The 17,458-nt window shown below is 65.6% G+C and overlaps 1 protein-coding gene across 2 annotated transcripts in view; it reads right to left on the bottom strand.

Moving 5' to 3' along the window:
* Nucleotides 1-1,491: 1,491 nt before the first annotated feature.
* Nucleotides 1,492-17,458, bottom strand: part of ZNF469 (zinc finger protein 469) — a 345,491-nt gene continuing 329,524 nt past the window's right edge. For both annotated transcript variants that reach the window (XM_034940869.3, XM_055099891.2), the window contains exon 5: nt 1,492-14,913. In XM_034940869.3, coding sequence (XP_034796760.3) covers nt 2,914-14,787 — 11,874 coding nt within the window. In that variant the 5' untranslated portion in view covers nt 14,788-14,913 and the 3' untranslated portion in view covers nt 1,492-2,913. The remainder of the gene's footprint in view (nt 14,914-17,458) is intronic.

The raw sequence follows: 17,458 nt of genomic DNA, 5'->3' as shown, positions 1-17,458 counted from the left end.
GTGGGTGGGCCACAACTGCAGGCCGCAGTGGGGAGGCGGTGGGGGTGGGTGGGCCACAGCCGCAGGCCGCAGGTGAATTTGTCCTCTATCCAGGGAAGAGGGGCACCGTGTGCTTGGACGGAAGTGGTGAGACCCCAGTTAAGGTGTCTCATTTAGGAGCTCCGCTTCCCGTGGAAGAGGGGAGGAAAGCAAGGCTGGTGAGGCAGGGAGGGCTGGGGGCCTCCGCTGAGCAGCCTCCTCATCTGCCCAGTCAGGGGTCTACTCTGACCCACCCTCACTGGAGAGGGTCACTTGTCTCCTGGACACTGGGATCTTTGAGGGGCGCTGCAGGGCACCGGAGGCTGGGTGGGGAGGGTCTCCTGGTTCCACTCTTCCTGCGGCCCTGGCCCCTTTCCTGCGGCTCCCTCAATGGAGCCACTCTGCTCCCTGAGGACCCCATCCCGGAGCCAGGAAGTTTTGGAAACAGAGCGGGAGACTGAGGCAGTGCTGCTGACGGCCTCATGATCTCCGTGTGTTAACAAGCGGGAAGGTGTGGCCGCCCCGCTGGGAATCATTTGTAAGATCCCACCCAGGTTCTGCTGCGGTCTAGAGCTCCCCATGCCCCCAGCCCCTGCAGCTGGCATGACGGTGTCCGACATCCACCCCGAGAGCAGGGCTTTGAGGACAGGTGCTGCCCTCCCCACGCTGGGCCCCTTCGCAGACGCCCTTACGGTGTGAGTTCTGCCAGCAACAGGTGGAAGGCGGGGGAGGCCCAGCGCCCCCCTGGGGGAGGGGTGAAAGCTGACCAAGTCCATTGGCCAAGAAGATGAGAGGATGCCGTGATGGTCAGTGGCAGGCACTTCCACAGAACATTCCAGAAGACAGTCTCAGGAGAAGCTTGGAAGGGCCATGAGGGAGCAGGCTTTGAGGCAGGGACGTGTGGACACCTTCAGGGACCCGAGTGTGGGAGAGAGGAAGGGACAAGGCGGACAAGGCTGCGTCTCTGGGTAGGTGAGGGGGCCTGGCTCCCCAGCCTGGGAGAGCTGCGTCCTGGCATGTGAAGGCTGGAAAACTCACACCAGACGGGTGCCTGGGGGGAGGCCCCAGGGTGGCAGAGCCCAGGCCCCACGCCTACCCTCCTTCAGCCCAGCCCCATCGCTCCCTGGGTCCCCCGGGCTGCTTCTGATGTGGGGGAGGGGCGCCAGGGCACCTCAGTCTCCCGTCTGTTCCTCCTGGGGGGTGAGGGGGGGCCTCAGTGAGGATGGCCGGGGTGGGCTTGCCCCTTTCTGGAAAACCTGGAACACCCACTGCTGAAGGGGTGTTCTTAGGACACAGCCATGGCTGCGTCACTGGGTCCTGCACGAGGCCGCGCAGCCCTGGCTGGGCCCTTGGCCCACGGTGGCCCGAGAGTGGCAGCTGGCGCAGACACCCTGGGAGCCAAGTTCTGAGGCTCAGGGAGGTGCAGACCAGGGGTGGGGGCCGGCGGGAGGACAGACGTCACGCAGCTGGAGGTTTTCTGCGAAAATAGTGGGAATATATTTGAAAAGACAAGTCACTATGATGTTTACAGTACAACCTCAGGGCCCCTCCGCGCTTGGTTTGCGACACTCCGGAGGCGTTTTGAATGGCCTACAACACCTTCCAGAGAGGCGGTCTGGGCCTGATTTGGTCTCTTTCAAAATTCAAAATAAAAACTTTTGACGTACACATTGCACCCAAGGTAAAAACTAAACAATAGAGCAAAACAAACCATGGATCTTCAAGATACTTATGGAGAGAAGGGAGCCCTCTCACCCTTTGACCCACCTTCACAGGCACGACGCTGTGAGAGGACACATGCGTCCCAGGCCTGGGTTGGGTCGGTGCATGAGGGTGCCCTGGCCAGGGCAGCGGCTCTGCAGCCCCAGCCCTGAGCATCCCCGTCTGGCAGCACAGACCTCAGGCTTGCAGCCCGGCAGGGGAGGCAGGGAGAGCGCCGCCACGCAGGTGCCCCTACCCTCGACGCAGCCATGGTGGGGCCTCCCTGACCCTGTCTGTCCCACCCAATACCCCCATTAAAAAAAAAAAAATCAAGGAAGCCTGTATTCACATTACAACACAAAAATAGCACCAGAAACTTCAGAGTAACATTGCAAATAGGTGGAGCCCAGAGCTCCGTACAGCAGGGAGGCTCTAGAGGGCGGTCATGGAGGCTGGGGGCGGGGGGGAACGAGGAGGGCCGGCGGGAGCTGGCACAGGGGCGGTTTCTTCCCAGTTCCATACGGGAACCCGGTTCCTAGGGTCAAGGTGTGCTAGAGATGGGCTTTTCTCCCGCAGCGCAAATGGAGGCTGGCATGACCCTGTGGTCAGAGGGAGGAGGCATGACCCTGTGGTCAGAGGGAGGAGGCCTGTTGTGCTCTTGGGGGACCAGGCGGCTCAGAAGCAACCCTTCTAAGTAGTGAGCACTGCCTTCCCCCACATGGTTTCTAAGGTCACTTTGGAATTCCAGCAACAGCAGCAAGACTAAGAGGGAACCTACCACCATCCCACGGCTGCCTCAACTTACTTCCCTTCTCCATGTGGGGGAACGGGAGGTTGTGCAAATCTCCAAACATTGGCTTCTGTGGTGTCGGTGCCCACAGGGCGCAGGGGTGTGGGCTGAGGGGATGGGCTGCTGTCTCTTCAAGTACTTGGTACCAAGAAAACAGCTGTGTGGTCTCAAAAGGGCTGCAGTGGCCCTGTCTTTCACCCCCAGCCTTCCAGCAAGAAAGGGAATGCTGCCCACCTGGGCCCTGTTCAAAGCATCACCACCTCAGCTCTGACATCAAGGCCTGAGCAGTTGCACAAGAAGTCAAGTGGCCACAGAGTGGACCATCTCAGGGAGCTAGAGCTGGCCAAGGAGGCAGGCCTAGACAGGAACGCCCAGCTCCGCTCCCAGGCTCTTGCTCCTAGAAATTACTCAGAAGCATCTTTCTTTAAAGGGATTTTGAAGCCAGTTAGTCTCTGCCCGAAGAGCTGGCTGAGGAGGTCACTCTGGGCCTCGGCCGTCCGGTGGGTGTGCGGCTCGGCAGGTTCAGCACCGTGGACAGCTGTGCCCCTCTTGGGGGGCCTGAGCAGGGGTCTCCCCTGGGGGAAGGCCTTGCCCAGTCTGTCCTTCCTGTGTGTGTGGCCCGGCTCTGCCTTCCGCTGCTCTGATGGTGGCGGCCTGGGTTTGTTCTGGCTGTTGGGCTTGGGCTTAGTCGGGAGCATGCGGCTGGGAGTTGCCTGCTTCCGAGGGGTCCGGGGGGGCTTGTCAGGGGCTGAGGGGGCTCTCCCGAAGCTCCCCACACTTTCACTCCTGGCTGGCCCCGGGACCTGGCCCTTTTTCCTCTTCGTACTGCTCTCTCCCTTCTCCTTGGGACCTAGGCTCCCATGGGGCCCCTGCTCACCAGCTTCCCTTGGCCCCTTGGTGCAGCTCTTGGCTTGGGCTCGAGCGGGGAGCCTCTCTGGTGCAGGGCTCCGGCTGGGGAAGCTGGGCTTGGCTGGGGTGGTGGCTGTCTCGCTCTGGAGCTGCCCGCTGGCTGGCTGGGGCTGGCTGCCACCTCCTGTCTTGGTGCCGGGGCGAGGGCTTCCACTGCCCTGGGAGCTGGGGCCGGGTTTGGCTTTGGGGGTGGCGGGCTTCATCCCATTCTCTGTGCCACGGGCCAGCTCCCCGGGTGCCAGGCTCCCCACCGCCTTCCTTGGGTGCACTGGGAACTTGAGTGCTTTGCTGGGGGTGGATGCTGCCGACCTGTCCTTTGATGAGCTCTGGCAGCCCGCAGGCTTGGTGGCGCTGCCCTTGTGGAAGGCGCCTCGGGGCCCCCCCTCAGACACCATGTGGCTTGAGGACACCTCCTTCTCTTTCTGAAGTAGGGTGTGGTCTTCCTGGAAATGGTCAGGGGCACACCTGCCACGGGCACCCGGGGCCCTGCGTCTCCCTGAGAACACGAGAGGAGCCCTCTTTCCCTCCGCATCTTGGCCTCTGGCTCCCGGCCGCGGCAGAGATGCCCCCAGAGGGAGAGCTTGCTGGAGAAGAGGCCCGGGGCTGCCTGGGGAAGCCTCGTTCTCTGGCCTCTCCAGGGCTCCGTCCAGCGCGCAGTCTCCTCTGCCATCAGCCAAGGCAGCTGGGAAGGGAGACAGAGACGGTGGGGGACACTCCTGGTGGTTGGATGGCAGCTCGCAACCTCTGATCGGGTGGGTCACGGGGTCTACAGGCCTCTCTAGGGTCTCGGGCCATCCCTTGGTGGTGCTGGGAGCCACCTCCGAACACAGGTGGAGCAGGGCTGGGAGAGAGCCCTCACTCAGGATGGGGCTGCTTCCCCGGGGAGGAGGCCTGTCCTCGCCGGGCCCAGGGGCACTGCCGGGCATGGCCACCCTGCGCCGTTTGCTGGGCAGTGTGCCCTCGAGGGCCCGGGCCTTCTGTCCTGGCGCTCCCGGCCTCCGCACGCCGCGGAACGCGAAGGGCTGCCGCCCCCTCCTGAGGTGCTTGTTCATGTGGCGGTCGAACTGCTCCTTCTTGGCGAAGGTGTAGTTGCAGGAGCTGCAGGCGAAGGACTTCTTGATGATGCGCATAACCGTGGCGCAGAGCTCGCAGGCATACAGCGGCGTGTGCTGCAGCTCCGGCCGCTCCAGCAGCCCGTGCGCCCCGCCCAGGTGTGCCAGCAGCTCCCCGTGCTCGGGGTAGACCCGGGGGCACCGGGGGCACAGGTAGACGCGCTGCGGGCTGTGCACCGCCAGGTGGCGCTGCAGCTTGAAGGGCTTGGGGAAGCGCTTCCCGCAGTGGTGGCAGTCGCGGGAGGGGTCCTTGCAGGCCTCGTGCACCGGGGTGGCTTGCAGGAGGGGCTCCCCGCCGGCCCAGGGGTCGGGGGACGGGCTGGGGGTCGTCCTGGGGGGGCCCGGGCTGCCGGCGTCAGCCAGGGCGGTGGCAGAGGCGCTGTCTGGGGTCGCGGCCCCGTCTGGGTTGCTGGGGGTGCTGCGTGCTCGGGGTTTCGCCCTCTCGCCCGGGCTGTCTTTCTTGGCTTCTCCCTCTTGCCCCCACGGGTCTCCCGGGCTCCCGGCGGCCTTGCCGGCGGAGCGCTTGCCCCTGTGGTGTTTGGGCGCGGGTTCCGTGATGCTGTTCAGAAGGTGGGCGACAGCGCTGCTGCCCTCCAGGCCTCCGGGCAGGTCCCCCAAGGACCTCCGCGCCTGCCCCCTGCGGGCGAAGCGGACCGCGTGCTCACGCAGGTGCTCGTTGTACATCCAGACGTCGGCCACCTCCTTCAGGCACATGCCGCACGCCCAGGGCCCCGCCTTGCTCTGCGCGTGCCTCTCCTGCAGGTGCCCCCGCAGCAGCTCCCGCGAGCCAAACCTGCGCTCCACGCACATGTAGCAGGTGGGCGGCGGCGCGGGCGTGTGGGCCAGCTTGTGCAGGTCCAGCTCGCCCAGGCTGCGGAAGCGCTGGAAGCACACTTTGCACTTGTAGGAGGCCCGCTTGCCCTTGGCCGGCCGGCCTCTGCCTTGGGCCCTCCCTGCCCCTGCAGCCTCCTCTGTCCTTCGGCTCTGTGGCCCCTGTGAGCTCGCCGTGGCCTCGAAGTCTAAGAAGCTGGGGCCGGGGAGACCCACGGGGTCTTCAAAGGGTCCCAGAAAGCACAGGTCTTGCATCTCAAGCTTGGTGCTGAGCACCTCAAAGTCCGTGGCACGGAGCGGCAGCAGGTGCGTGTTCCCGGGAAGCCCACCGTCACAGCGTTCTCTCTCCAGGCTGGGGGGCTCGGGGCTCACATCTCCGAGAGAAGAGGAGGAGTCATCGGCAGGGGCCGGCAGCTCCAGGCCTCGCCAAGCCGCTGGGACCATGTGCAGCTCAGGAATGGCCTCGGGCCGATCGTCCTCGGGGCAGTGGGAGGGCAGCTTCTCTGCACCGGCTTCCCTGCTGGGCTCCAGGGCCCATAGGCTGAGGCCAGGGGCCCAGGGGTCAATGCCAGGCACCCTGCTATTGAGGAACCCATCCAGGAGGAAGGACTCGGGCAGACCTGCGGGATCCTCGTCCTCCCACGGGTCCTCATGGCAGAGGCAGAGGGAGCTGGAGTCGCTGAGGTCTGTGGGCAGGCGGGCTGGGCCCAGCGTGGGGCCACCGCCCTCCTCAAAGCTGGGCTGGGTTGGCAGCGGGCGCACTGGCTTCTCACAGCGCTTCCCGTAGACACGGGGGTTCCTCTTTCTAGTCAAGCGGCCGCCTGGAGGGAAGAGCTGGGAGAAAGAGACCTCATCATCAAACAAGCTTGGAGGGTCCTTGGCACTGGAGCCGGAGGCATCAGGAGTGGGGCCCTCAGGCCCCTGGACTCCGCCCTGGGGGTCTGGGTTGTCCGGGAGGCCCTGGAGGCAGCTGCTGGTGGTGCTGTCCGCCGGAGAGCTGGAAGTCTCGGGAAAACCCAGGGGGCCCAAGGGGGGCGTGTTCTCCTCCCAGACACCTTCCTCTGATCGGCTGTGGGCCCTGCTGCTGTCCTCCGCAGGCTCGCTCCCAGACTCTTTGCACACACCCAACGCCTTGGTCTCTCTTGGTCCCCAGAACCCCCTTGCCGAGGCTCCCTTCTGCCCAGCTGGCTGTTCCCCCAGAGCTGCACCGTCCATCCTCCCTGGACACAGCATCCGATCACCAGGTGGCTTCTGGGCCCCAGTCTCCCCTGCACACAGAGCCTCCTGGTCAGTCTCCGCTGCACCCTCCATCACCCCAAGTCCCAGAGTGGCCAAGCGAGGCGGCTGCTCCCCGTCAGCCTCAGGCCCTCCTTCCACAGAGAGGCAGTGGCTCGGAGAGGCTGCGTAACTGGCCATTGCAGGGGATGGTCTGGAGCCGCGCCCATCTGAAATCACATCAGGAGAGACTGGAAGAGCGCTCTCCTCCCGGAGCCTTCTCCCTCTTGGCTTTCCCCTTTTCTTATTTGACTTCCCCTCTGAGTGGCTAGGAGAGTCCACGGTGGGCTCTCGGCACCACCTCCGGCCTTCTCTTTTTTCTGCCTGTTTGGGATGCAGCTCATCTTCCCTGGCCTGGTCTGGTCTGGGCTTGGAGGCCGGAGTCTTCACATCTACCTCATGCTCAGTAGGGCTTGGAGGGTGCAGCTGCTGGCTGTGTGGGGACCCCGGTGCTCTGAGAACCTCCTTTGAGCCCTGGGCAGGCGGTGGCTGGGTGACGTGGCTGGGGTCTCCCCGTGAGTGATTTGGTCTCTCCTTCCCAGACACCTTGTGGCTTTTCTTCCTGGGCGGCTGGCACTTTTGGGCTAGGGGCTCTAGAGGCTGCTGAGCAGGCAAGGCCGCTGGGCTCGGCTCCGCGGGGGCTCCCGGGTGTGGCCGGTGCTTCCTGGCCTTGTGCCGGCTCAGGCCCGGCCCGGAGCGGAAGGAGGCTGCGCAGACCTCACAGGTCACAGGCCCATGTGGAGCTTGGCCCTTCCACTGGCCGTTCTCTGTAGATGCAGGCTTCTTTTTATAGCCACGGAACCTCTGTTTGAGGTCTTGGGGGCCGAGGGGGTCCCCCTGGGGAGTCTGGTGGGAGGCATTTCTGTGGCTTTGTGGGGAGTCAGACTGGAAGTCACTGGCTGTGCTGCTTGGAGCTGTGGTTCTTCCCAAGCACAGTCCTGTGGAAGGGCAGGTGACCCTGGGCATCTTGGTAACACCAGAGCGCCTGGTCTCAGGGGTCCCTGGGTCCTCCGGCTCCTTGCTGCTGGTCCCCATCTCACCTTCCATGCAGGCGGGGGAGTCCGGCCCTGCACCCTGTAGCGTGGGAGGCTCAGTGGGCACAGCTGTGACAGCCTGGCCCTCCCTGTGGCCGAGGCGGGCAGTATTGCTTGGAGAATACGAGGAGTGGCCCCTGGGCATCCTGTCAGGGTTGGTGTGGGGCGGGGCTCCCCTGCTCTGGGGGTCTGGCCCTGGGAGTCCCCTGCCTGCCTGTGCCTCATCTCCGGTGGGAGTGCTGGACAGGCCAGCAGCCCTGACGGCCACGCTGGAGGAGACGGCCCCTGCCAGAGGAGGAGAGGTGGCTCGGCCAGGAGACTCCCACAGCTTCTCTTTTCTGGAATCCTCTGGAATTCTTAAAGTGCTGTCTTTGGGGGTGTCCCCACTGTGAGTGCAGGTTACAGCACTGACGGAGCCAGGATGCCAGGAGGAAGGGTCTTCCAGGGGGCTGCCCTCCCCCTGGAGAAGGCAACCAGCCAGGGCTTCCTTGGGATCGCAGGGGCTTGTTGTCAAAGACGGGGGAGCCACCGGGGAATCCTCAGCCCCAGTATCTGTCGTGGCTCGGACACCATCTGCCTCTTCCAGAGGTGCCCAGGCAGGAGAACAGGCCAGCAGGTGCTGGGGGCCGGGAGGGTCCTTGCAGGATGGAGATGCTGGCAGCTGCCCCCCCAGCCCACCTTGGACCCTGGTGGCACTGGAAGGCGAGGTAAGTGGGTCTTCACGGGGCAGGGGCCCAAGGCTGCAGGGCATGTGGGCGGCTGAAGTGGGTGAGGGGGCGCAGGCGGCAAGGTCCCCGACAGAGGGTGCTGGGCTATCCGCTGTGGCCAGCAGTGGCTTGTTCAGGCTGGGGCTGGTCGCCCTCTCTGGAGTCCGGCCCTCAGATCCACTTCGGGTGTGGGCTGCTGTCAAGGCCAGCGCCAGCGACTCCCTATTAGGGGTCGGGGGGCTTGGGGTGGGCTGGGCCTCCTCCTGAAGGCTCATGGCTGCCCTGCTTCCCTTGCATTTCTCTAGCAGGACTGCACCCTCGGTGGGGCCGGCCAGCGCTGTTTTGGGACTGGCATTGACTGAGGCGTGGTTGTCCGTGCCCCCTGGGCTCACCCCGTTCTCTGGCTGAAGCTGGTTGGCTGTGCCTTGGCCCTGGGTTTTCTCGGCTTGGCCAAGCAAGCCCCAATGTCCATCTGCCTCCAGCCCCAGCTGATGTCCGGCCACTGCAGGGAGAGTTGTCACCTGCACACCCCCTGGGGAGCCCTGGGCGGGGCCACAGGCCACCTTCCCTCCTTCCACAGTGCCCCCTTCCAGACCTGAGGGGTTCACTCGTGGAGGGCTCTGGGCAGCAGGTGTCAGCTCCTGCAAGCCCAGGACGCCATCTTTACTCTTAGCCACTCCAGGCCCTGGGAGCTGGAGCTGACGTATAGGGGGGCTCAAAGCTGGGTCCTGGGACCTCCTGCTGGGGTGGGTGTTAGACACACAGGCGGGACTTGGCACAGGGACCAACGAAGCCTCCCTGCCCTGGGGGGCAGTCAGTGAGGAGGCCCCCGCCGGTGCAAACTCATTACCCTCAAAGCCAGGCCTCCCTGCCGTGGGGTGGAGGTGCCCACCTGCTCTGCCTGCAGAATGTCCCTGGGCAGCATGGCTGGGACTGGCACCAAAAGGCCAGGTGGCATCCAGAGGTGGAGCCCCGTCACCCTGAAATGCCAAGTCAGGGGCCAGATGGACAGCAGGGCTGCCAAAAGCTTCTGGAGCGGGGGCCTCTCGGTGGGGCTGGTCTGCTGTGCTGGGTTCTGGGAGGAACCCTCCTGTCTGTTCACAGGGAAGCAGCCGCAGGGAGTCTTCACTTTCTTGTGAGCTGGCGGCCTCCTTATTCTTAGGAAATGAAAGTTCCTGGTCGGGGCTGCACTTTGCTAAACTCCCGGCATCCAGCTGTGGCCCAGGCTGCTTGCTGGGCTCACGCAGGCAGACATCTTGGGGGGGCCTGCTGTCTCCTTCTGCCTGGCAAAGTCCAGTCTTGGAGGCTCCGGCTTTCTGCACTGGCTGAAAATGGAAGTTGGCTCCCCTGGGGCTGAAAGGAGCCCCAGAAACCAGGTCTTCCTGGGCACAGGGGAGAAGGGCTGCGTCTCCCGGATGGAAGGAGGCTGGGCAGGGCCACGTCCCCCCAGACCTCCCCTGAACCCCTTCCACGGTGGCCACAGCCGATTCCGCACCCTCCCGATGTGCAGTGGATTCTCCAACGCGCGTGAGGTCAGCTGCTGAGAACGTGTCCTTGTGGGGCACAGTGGCCTGACAGGTGCGCCGTTGGGAGGGTGGCTCTGTGCCTGGGCCCAGCTCCACCCTGCCCACCGACTCAGCTTCTCCAAGCTCTCTCGGGACCCCATGTGTGTCTTTGCTCCTTTGCAGCTGACTTTCTAATTCGGTGACCAATTTCTGGATCTCCAGTTCATCCTCGGATAGGTGACTCATAAGAGCAATGCTACATCCACTCCCCTTCCCAGGCAAAGACGGGGCGGCGCCGGGAGCCACTGTCCGTTCAGGGGGACATGTCTTACTGAGCACCTTTCCCCCCGAGAGATCAGGAAAATGGCTAGGCAGCATCGGGGATACTTCCTCAAGCAGCAAAAAAGAGGGGTACGGTGGATCTGACGGCACCGTCTTCTGGGGAGGGTCGGCACATGCGAACGGCAGACCGGAGTCCCTGTTCGCAGACAGGCTGCCATAGAGGGGTGGGTCGAATCTGTCCACCGGCAGGTCTGGGAAGAGGGATGTGGACTCCAAGGTCAGTGGCGATGCCGCTCTGCCTGGCTCCGTCTCAGCGGTGCCAGGTGAGCTCCTCGGCAGCTGTGGCTCGAGGGAACCGGCATCCTCGCCGTCCTGGCAAAGGCAGGAGCTGCTGGCCGGCGGGGCATCCCTGGCTGAGGGCTTGGGGTGCAGTTCTTCCAGGAAACAGCCAGCCAGGTCTTTGGGTCCGAGGAACAACTCACTGTGGGGGCTGCTGTAGGGCTGAGGCCCCTTTTTGGCAACTGGAACCCCCAAGGGGTCTCCGTTAAAACCAGCAGGGTCACAGCCAAAACTAGAGATCTTTGAAGACAGAACACTGGGTTTGGGGCAGGCAGTACTTGAGGGGTTAGCCACGGGTGCCAGAAATTCTCCAGGCTGGCGGGCAGGGGGGTCCTCGCTGTTGTGGGAGACTGGGGCCTGTGTGCCCCCAGGACCACCCAGCAGGCTGCCCACACCTGGCGTTGGTGAGCTTCCGTGGGTCGCCGTGTTGGCGAGGCTTCCCGATAGCTTGGGGGTGCCGGTGTCATGTCTGCTGGGCTGCGGCTGCTCTGGTATCAGGAGACCGGGGCTTGCTCCCATTTCTCCCGCACAGGCGGCTGGAGGAGAACGCAAAGCCTCTGTGAATTCTGTGCTGTCCGGGGCTGACTCTTCGGCAGTTTCAGGCTCCTTGGCCTCCTGGGGGAAGTCCAGCGACGGGCGGGTCTCCTCTGAGGTCTCGGTGTTGGTGGGGACCTGCAGGGGATCCTTGGGGGCCACTGAGGGGCGATCAGCACACTTGGGGCCTCCCTCCCTGGCGGCTGCTCCCGTCTCCAGGCTTCGAGATGGGCCACGGGCCTGAGGGCTCCTGCCGGGGCCCGGGCGAGACCTGCCCGGCTCCTCGGGGTGCGCGGGGGCTCCGTCCCCGCCGGCTTCCTGCCTCACTGCCTTCCGGGGTTTCTGTTGCTCATCCTCTCTGGGACCCTGGGTCAAGTCCACTTCCTTCCTCTTCTCGCCTCGGCCCCGCCGGCCTCTGAAGCCGGGGCCCCGCTGCGGAGGCTGCTCGTCCTCCTCGGACTCCGAGGCGAAGTCGTACTCGCGGAGCCTGCGGTCCTCAGCTCGGGGCTGGGGCCTCCCCGCCGCCAGGGAGCCGCACCTGCCCGCCCGCCGCCCCAGCCGCCGGTAGCGCCGGTTCTTCTGCTGCACGATTTTCAGGATGAGCTCCTTGCCCCAGGCGCCGCCCCGAGCCTTCCTCTTCCTGGGGTCCTTCCTGGGGGGCAGCCGGCGGCGCTGGGAGCTGCGGGTCTCCTCGGGGAGGGCGGCGGCTCTCGGGACCCGGGGCGCGGGGTCTGCGCGGCTCTCGGGGGCCTGAGTTCTAGGGCGCCGGGGACGGGGTGGGGGCCGCTCCCCGAGACCGTCCTTCCTCCGGGGCCTCAGGCCGGAGGCTCTGCCGCCGCCGCCCGACCCCGACCCCTCTGCTGCGCCGCCCGTGTCCAGATCCTTCCGGAACAGCTTCAACTGCTTCCCCCTCCTCTGCTGCCTGCCCTGGCTGGGCGCATCCGCCTCGGTGGGGGCCAGACCCAGGGAACGCGTTTTGGGCCTGCCTCGGGCTGGGCAGCCCCTGTCCCCAGGGCGGGGGGTTTGGGGGTCCGGCGTGGCTGCTGGGAGCGCGGGCGGAGCTTTGTTCTCTGGAGTCACCCCCGCCTTGGTCTTAAGCGGCTGTGCGGAGCTGGGACCTCTGGGGCCGGAAGGCTCCTCGTCCGCGAAGACGTCGATGAAGCTGCTGTCGATCTCGGGGTTGTCCGACTGGTACTCCATGCCGTTGAGCGCCTCTGTGATAAGGCTGTCTAGCTTGGCCTCATCCTCCATGTCCAGGTCCGAGGCAGGGAGCGGGAAGGGGGTGGCGGCCAGGCTGGGCAAGAAGCCTGTCCTCAGGGGGTCGTCTTTGCCCTCGGCCTGGGCGTCCCCAGCTAACAGGAAGGTCTTCGTGTGGCTGAGCAAGCCCGCGTGTGCGTCGGCAGGGACTTTGGGGGCAGCGGTGGGCGAGGGGAGCCCAGGGGGGCCTGGAGACCGCTGGTGGCCATCCTTGGCCCTGGCCAGGAGCAGGCCACAGAACTGCCGGTGGGCCAGGAAGGCCGCCAGGCTGCTGTAGTTGCGGTCACACTGCCTGCAGGTCAGCAGCACGTCCAGCTGGTCCAGGCTGGCGCTGCTGAGGGAGAAGTGGTGTGTGGGGTACGGGGGCGGTGCACGGGGGAAGCCCTGCAGCCCTCCCCGACCCACCTCGGGGCCCTCGCGGGGGAATGGGGTCTCCTCCAGGCACTGGAAGGCACCCTCGGCTCCCAGCCCATCTGCGGGAAAAGGAAAGGCCTTGGCTGGCTCTGGCTGGTAGTGGGTGGGGAGGGAGTGGGGGGGCTCCGGGGACGGGAAGGGGCTGCCCGTCTCCTGGGGGTGAGTGCGTGGGTGGAAGAAGGCCGAGGGCCCGAGGGGGCCGGGGAGCTGGCTTTCCTCTGAGCTGGGGTTGGCTGGGCTGCTGGACATCGGCGACAGGGAAGAGCAGGTGCTGCCGGCCGTGTTGGTGGCCGGTGACGGCAGTGGGGACTCGCTGGGGGAGGCTCCCACTACCCTCGGTGGGGGCAGGCTGGGTGTCCCGTGGGGTGAAACCTGGGGCTGGGCCACCCCAAAGAACAGGGGCTGAGCCCCTGGGTCTGTCATTCCGTTGTAGGTGAACAGTGCTGGGGAGCTGCCCTGGCTGCTTCTCACGGCTGGCAGCTTCTCTCTGGGTCCCGGTGTCTTGCCAGGAGTGCCCAGGGCTCCTTGGCTGCCCCCTTGCCACTCGGGGGCCCCCGCGGGGAAAGGCAGCCGGCTCAGCATCTCCATTCCGTGGGGACTTGGCCGGGCGGTCGGGAGCACCTGGGGCCAAGGCAGGGGGGCACTCTGGGGGAGGCAGACCCGCTGGCCTGGGCTGGGCTGGCCGTTAAAGAACATACTCCTGGTGGCAGCCAGGGGGCCCCCAGGAGGTGTGGGGTAAGGGGCTGCTGTGGGGTCCCACAGCTGGGGCAGCCTGGCGGGTGGGGGCCCTGGGGCGGCCAGCTCGGTGTCCGGAGGCCCCGGGCTGGTGTCCACCCCACTGGCTCTGTACGCCTGCCCTGGAAAGTGCCTCTGGGGTAGGGAGCTAGGGGGCCCTCTCGTGCTCCCCAGCCCATCCTGGGCTGAAGGTGGTCTTTCGGGAAGGATTTTGGTCAGGCCCTTGTGTAAACTGTCAGAGAAGGGTCTCGGGGCCGAGTGAGCAGCTCCAGGGGGAGAGAGGGCACCACTGAGGTCGCTGTGGGGGTTCAGGCCACCTGGCTGGCCCTGGTAGCAGGGCAGGGGTGAGGGCGCAGGCTGGGTGGGCAGCGGGTAGGCAGGGCCCGTGCCCACGGCCTCCTCCGGCCACGCTCCCTGGGGCTGATGGAAGGCAAACACCAGTGGCCCATCGGTGAACGCGTGCCCAGCCACATCCGCAGGCAAGGGTTTTGTGCTGGCCCCATGCAGTGCCGGGAAGGGGAACTGGAAGGAAACTCCCCTGGGGCTGCCGCCGGGCCTGCTGCCTTTGGGAATAGGTTCCGGCTCGGCGGGGGGAACCCCGAAATTAGCACCTGGGAAGCTATTCTCAGCAGCGGGAGGCCAGGAGTCGGCCCCACTGGCCTGGAATTCGGGATAGGAACCGGGCTGGAGGGGGCTGGTGCCCCTGCTCTGGGGGGGCCCCGGGGCTGGGGGCCTGGGGGTGGCGCTTGGTGAGGTATAGTTGGTGGAGGTAAAGCTGGAGGGTGGCTCCTGGAAGCACCTGTGGAAGCCAAGCTCTTCGGCGGCGGGTTGGGCCTCAGTCCTTGGGAGGCCCGGCCTGAGTGGAGCTCCAGTCCCAGGGCCCTGGGGGGTGTCCGCCTCAGGGAGCTGGGCAGCCTCCAGCTGTGGGTTCTCTGGTGTCTCGTCCAGGGTGGGCTTGGTCCTGGAGCTGGCGATGCCCAGAATGTAGCGCTGTGGGGGGCTGCCCTCTGCCCTGCCCGCCAGCCTTGAGGGAGCCTGCAAGGGGCTTCTACCCGGTGGGGTCTGGGGGCTGCCCCTCTTCCCAGGGGTGCTGCTTGGGGCCTGGCCTCTCAGGGGTGGGGGCTTGAGCTCCCCGTCCCTGGCCTGCCTTGGCTGGGCCTCGGGGAGCTCCATGGCCTGGGCCCGGCCGCCAGCCTCCCTGGCACCCTTGGTGGTCCTGGTAGCTGGGGTGTTGTCCTCCAGTGGGGGCTGGGAGGGGTGCCCCGGGCTGCTGGCAACTTGGCGGGGCTGCAGGTCTCCAGTCATGGTGGGGGGCGGCGCTCCTCGGGGGCGCTCCCCAGGCATGGCCCCTCCGTCCTGGCGCTAGGACGACGCAGCTGTCCGAGGGGGCCCCCGGGGAGTGGGCTGGACGGCCATCCTCAGCCCTCGATGGGCCCCAGGGAAGCCTGCGCTCATGGTCCTGAGTGGAGCCTGGAAGGAAAGGTCAGGGGTGAGTGGGGCAGAGGGGCTGGGTGGCCCTCGCCTAGACAGGGAGCTTCTAGGCTCTCCATGCGGGTGTGGCCGGGCCAGAAGCAGAAGAGGCTGCGTGCAGCCATCACAGAAGCTCCACGCTTAGAAGGGATGCTCGGCTCAGCCCCTACCTAGAAGCAGGAAGGGAGAGGGCATCCCGCCAGATGGAACAGGGACCCTTCCCTGTCTCAGGGAGAAGAGGGGCGGTGGAGCGCAGAGATTGAGTGGAGGGGGGAGGGAGGGGGAACTTTCTGGGGTGTGAGAAGGCCGCTTACAGCCTCAGAGCAGTCCTTGGCCAGGCTGTGGAGAGGACAGGCACCTGTGTGGGGCACAAGCTCTCAGCCTGCAGGAACTGCCCCAGAGCAGGGTCCTGGCAGCGCCCAGGAGGGCCCAGGTGGATGCTTACACCTGCCATGGGGAGGGCCTTGAGGCAGGAGGCTGCGTTGCAGGACATAGGGGACTGAGGCAGCAGAGGCTCAACCTGAACCTCTCAGGGCCTGGGCGGCTGGTTCCAAGCGGGGCCTCCCCTGCCGTCAGCCAGGGTCTCCCTGCCACCAGGCCCTACAGGGTAATCTCCAGATCCTGCCGTCAGCCAGGGTCTCCCTGCCACCAGGCCCTACAGGGTAACCTCCAGATCCTGCCGTCAGCCAGGGTCTCCCTGCCACCAGGCCCTACAGGGTAACCTCCAGATCCTGCCGTCAGCCAGGGTCTCCCTGCCACCAGGCCCTACAGGGTAACCTCCAGATCCTGCCGTCAGCCAGGGTCTCCCTGCCACCAGGCCCTACAGGGTAACCTCCAGATCCTGCCGTCAGCCAGGGTCTCCCTGCCACCAGGCCCTACAGGGTAACCTCCAGATCCTGCCGTCAGCCAGGGTCTCCCTGCCACCAGGCCCTACAGGGTAACCTCCAGATCCTGCCGTCAGCCAGGGTCTCCCTGCCACCAGGCCCTACAGGGTAACCTCCAGATCCTGCCGTCAGCCAGGGTCTCCCTGCCACCAGGCCTTACAGGGTAACCTCCAGATCCTGCCGTCAGCCAGGGTCTCCCTGCCACCAGGCCCTACAGGGTAACCTCCAGATCCTGCCATCAGCCAGGGTCTCCCTGCCACCAGGCCTTACAGGGTAACCTCCAGATCCTGCTCCAGGAAGCCCCCAGCCTCCGGACGGTGCGGGCTCCCATTCTGGCACATGCCAGATGTAGCAGGAACCGCTTGCCCAGAGGAGCCTGGCCCCTTGCTCACCCAGGGCTGGCTTCACACTGATCATGTCTGTTCTCATGTCATGACATACGGGACTGTCCTCTGTGCGGACAGGACTCAGACCCGAGCCATGGGCTGTGGCCACCAGGTGCGCAGGCCGCTAGGTGTGGGGGCCCCTTCTGACCTGCCCAGCAGGGACCGGGCGTCCTTTACACAGCAGAGTGAGGCAGGGCTCAGCCCTTGCAGGCATCGTCCTTGCCACTGACCCCTGGGTCCTCATGGCAGGCCCAGAGAGGCGGATGACTTGGCCAGGGTCACACAGCCAGCAGCAGAGCAGCTGGGAGCTGAAGGGACAGACCTCAGGCCTGGAGCGCTCTCAGAGACCCTGCTGCCTCTGTGGAGGGGGGGGCTGCCTCCTGAGGTCACAGGACCCTCCCACTGGCCTGAGCTGGTGGTGTCTCATGCCCCTCCCGGAGTTCCCGCACTACAGCCGCCTGGGGACTCCTAACGCAGAGGCTGGCAGGCCCTCTGTCCCCAGCACGAGGTTGGTACCTGTACTTCCGGCTAGCTCTTCCTGCTGTGCCCAGGGACTGCCTGCACCGGGGAGGAGGGTCCTGCCCAATTTGGGCCAAGGTCTCCAGGGTGGGCGAGGTCCCAGCCTGCAAACTCCACATCACAGCACCAAAAAGAGTCATGCCAGCTGGTGGGCCCGGGTGCCCCTTCCTCCTCTGCCCCCACCACTGAGGTACCTCCTGTCCCATGACCCCGGGAGGAGGGTCCCTTTCCCTCTTCTGGGATCCACTGCCAGGGGGCAAAGGCCTGGGAGTCCTTGGGGCCAGGATTCACAGGTGAGGTTTGTTGAGTGAATATGCTGGGCGTCTGAGCACTTTCCTGAACTGCCTCCCTTGTGCTCACGGTGGCTCAGAGGTGATCTGTGATTGCCACCCTAAATTTATGGGTGAGGAATCCAGGCACAGAGAGGTGGGGAAGCCGCTCAAGGCCTCAGCCAGTGTAGGCGAGGTCCTCCTGGGAGGGCTGGCTCCTAGCCCTGCACATCTCCTGCCCTGCACTGGGCTTAGCCGTGTCCCACACGGCCCAGACACCCACTGGGGCCAGGCTGCAGGGGTGGGGGTAGGAACAGCAACAGCCAGGCCCCACATGAAGCCCAGTCCCACATGTGAGACCCCCCTACCCATGGCCAGAGTCCTCCAGGAGGTGATGGAGGAGGAGGGGGCTCAGAGTGGGGACCTCAGCCTAGATGGAGCATCAGAAAGGCCTCCTGGAGGAGGTGGCCTTCACTGAGTCCTGGAT

The sequence above is a fragment of the Pan paniscus genome, chromosome 18 (assembly GCF_029289425.2).
Source record: "Pan paniscus chromosome 18, NHGRI_mPanPan1-v2.0_pri, whole genome shotgun sequence".
NCBI classification, from domain to species: domain Eukaryota; kingdom Metazoa; phylum Chordata; class Mammalia; order Primates; family Hominidae; genus Pan; species Pan paniscus.
The sequence above is the reverse complement of the archived record's forward strand: the minus strand, read 5'-3'. Positions and strand labels throughout refer to the sequence as shown.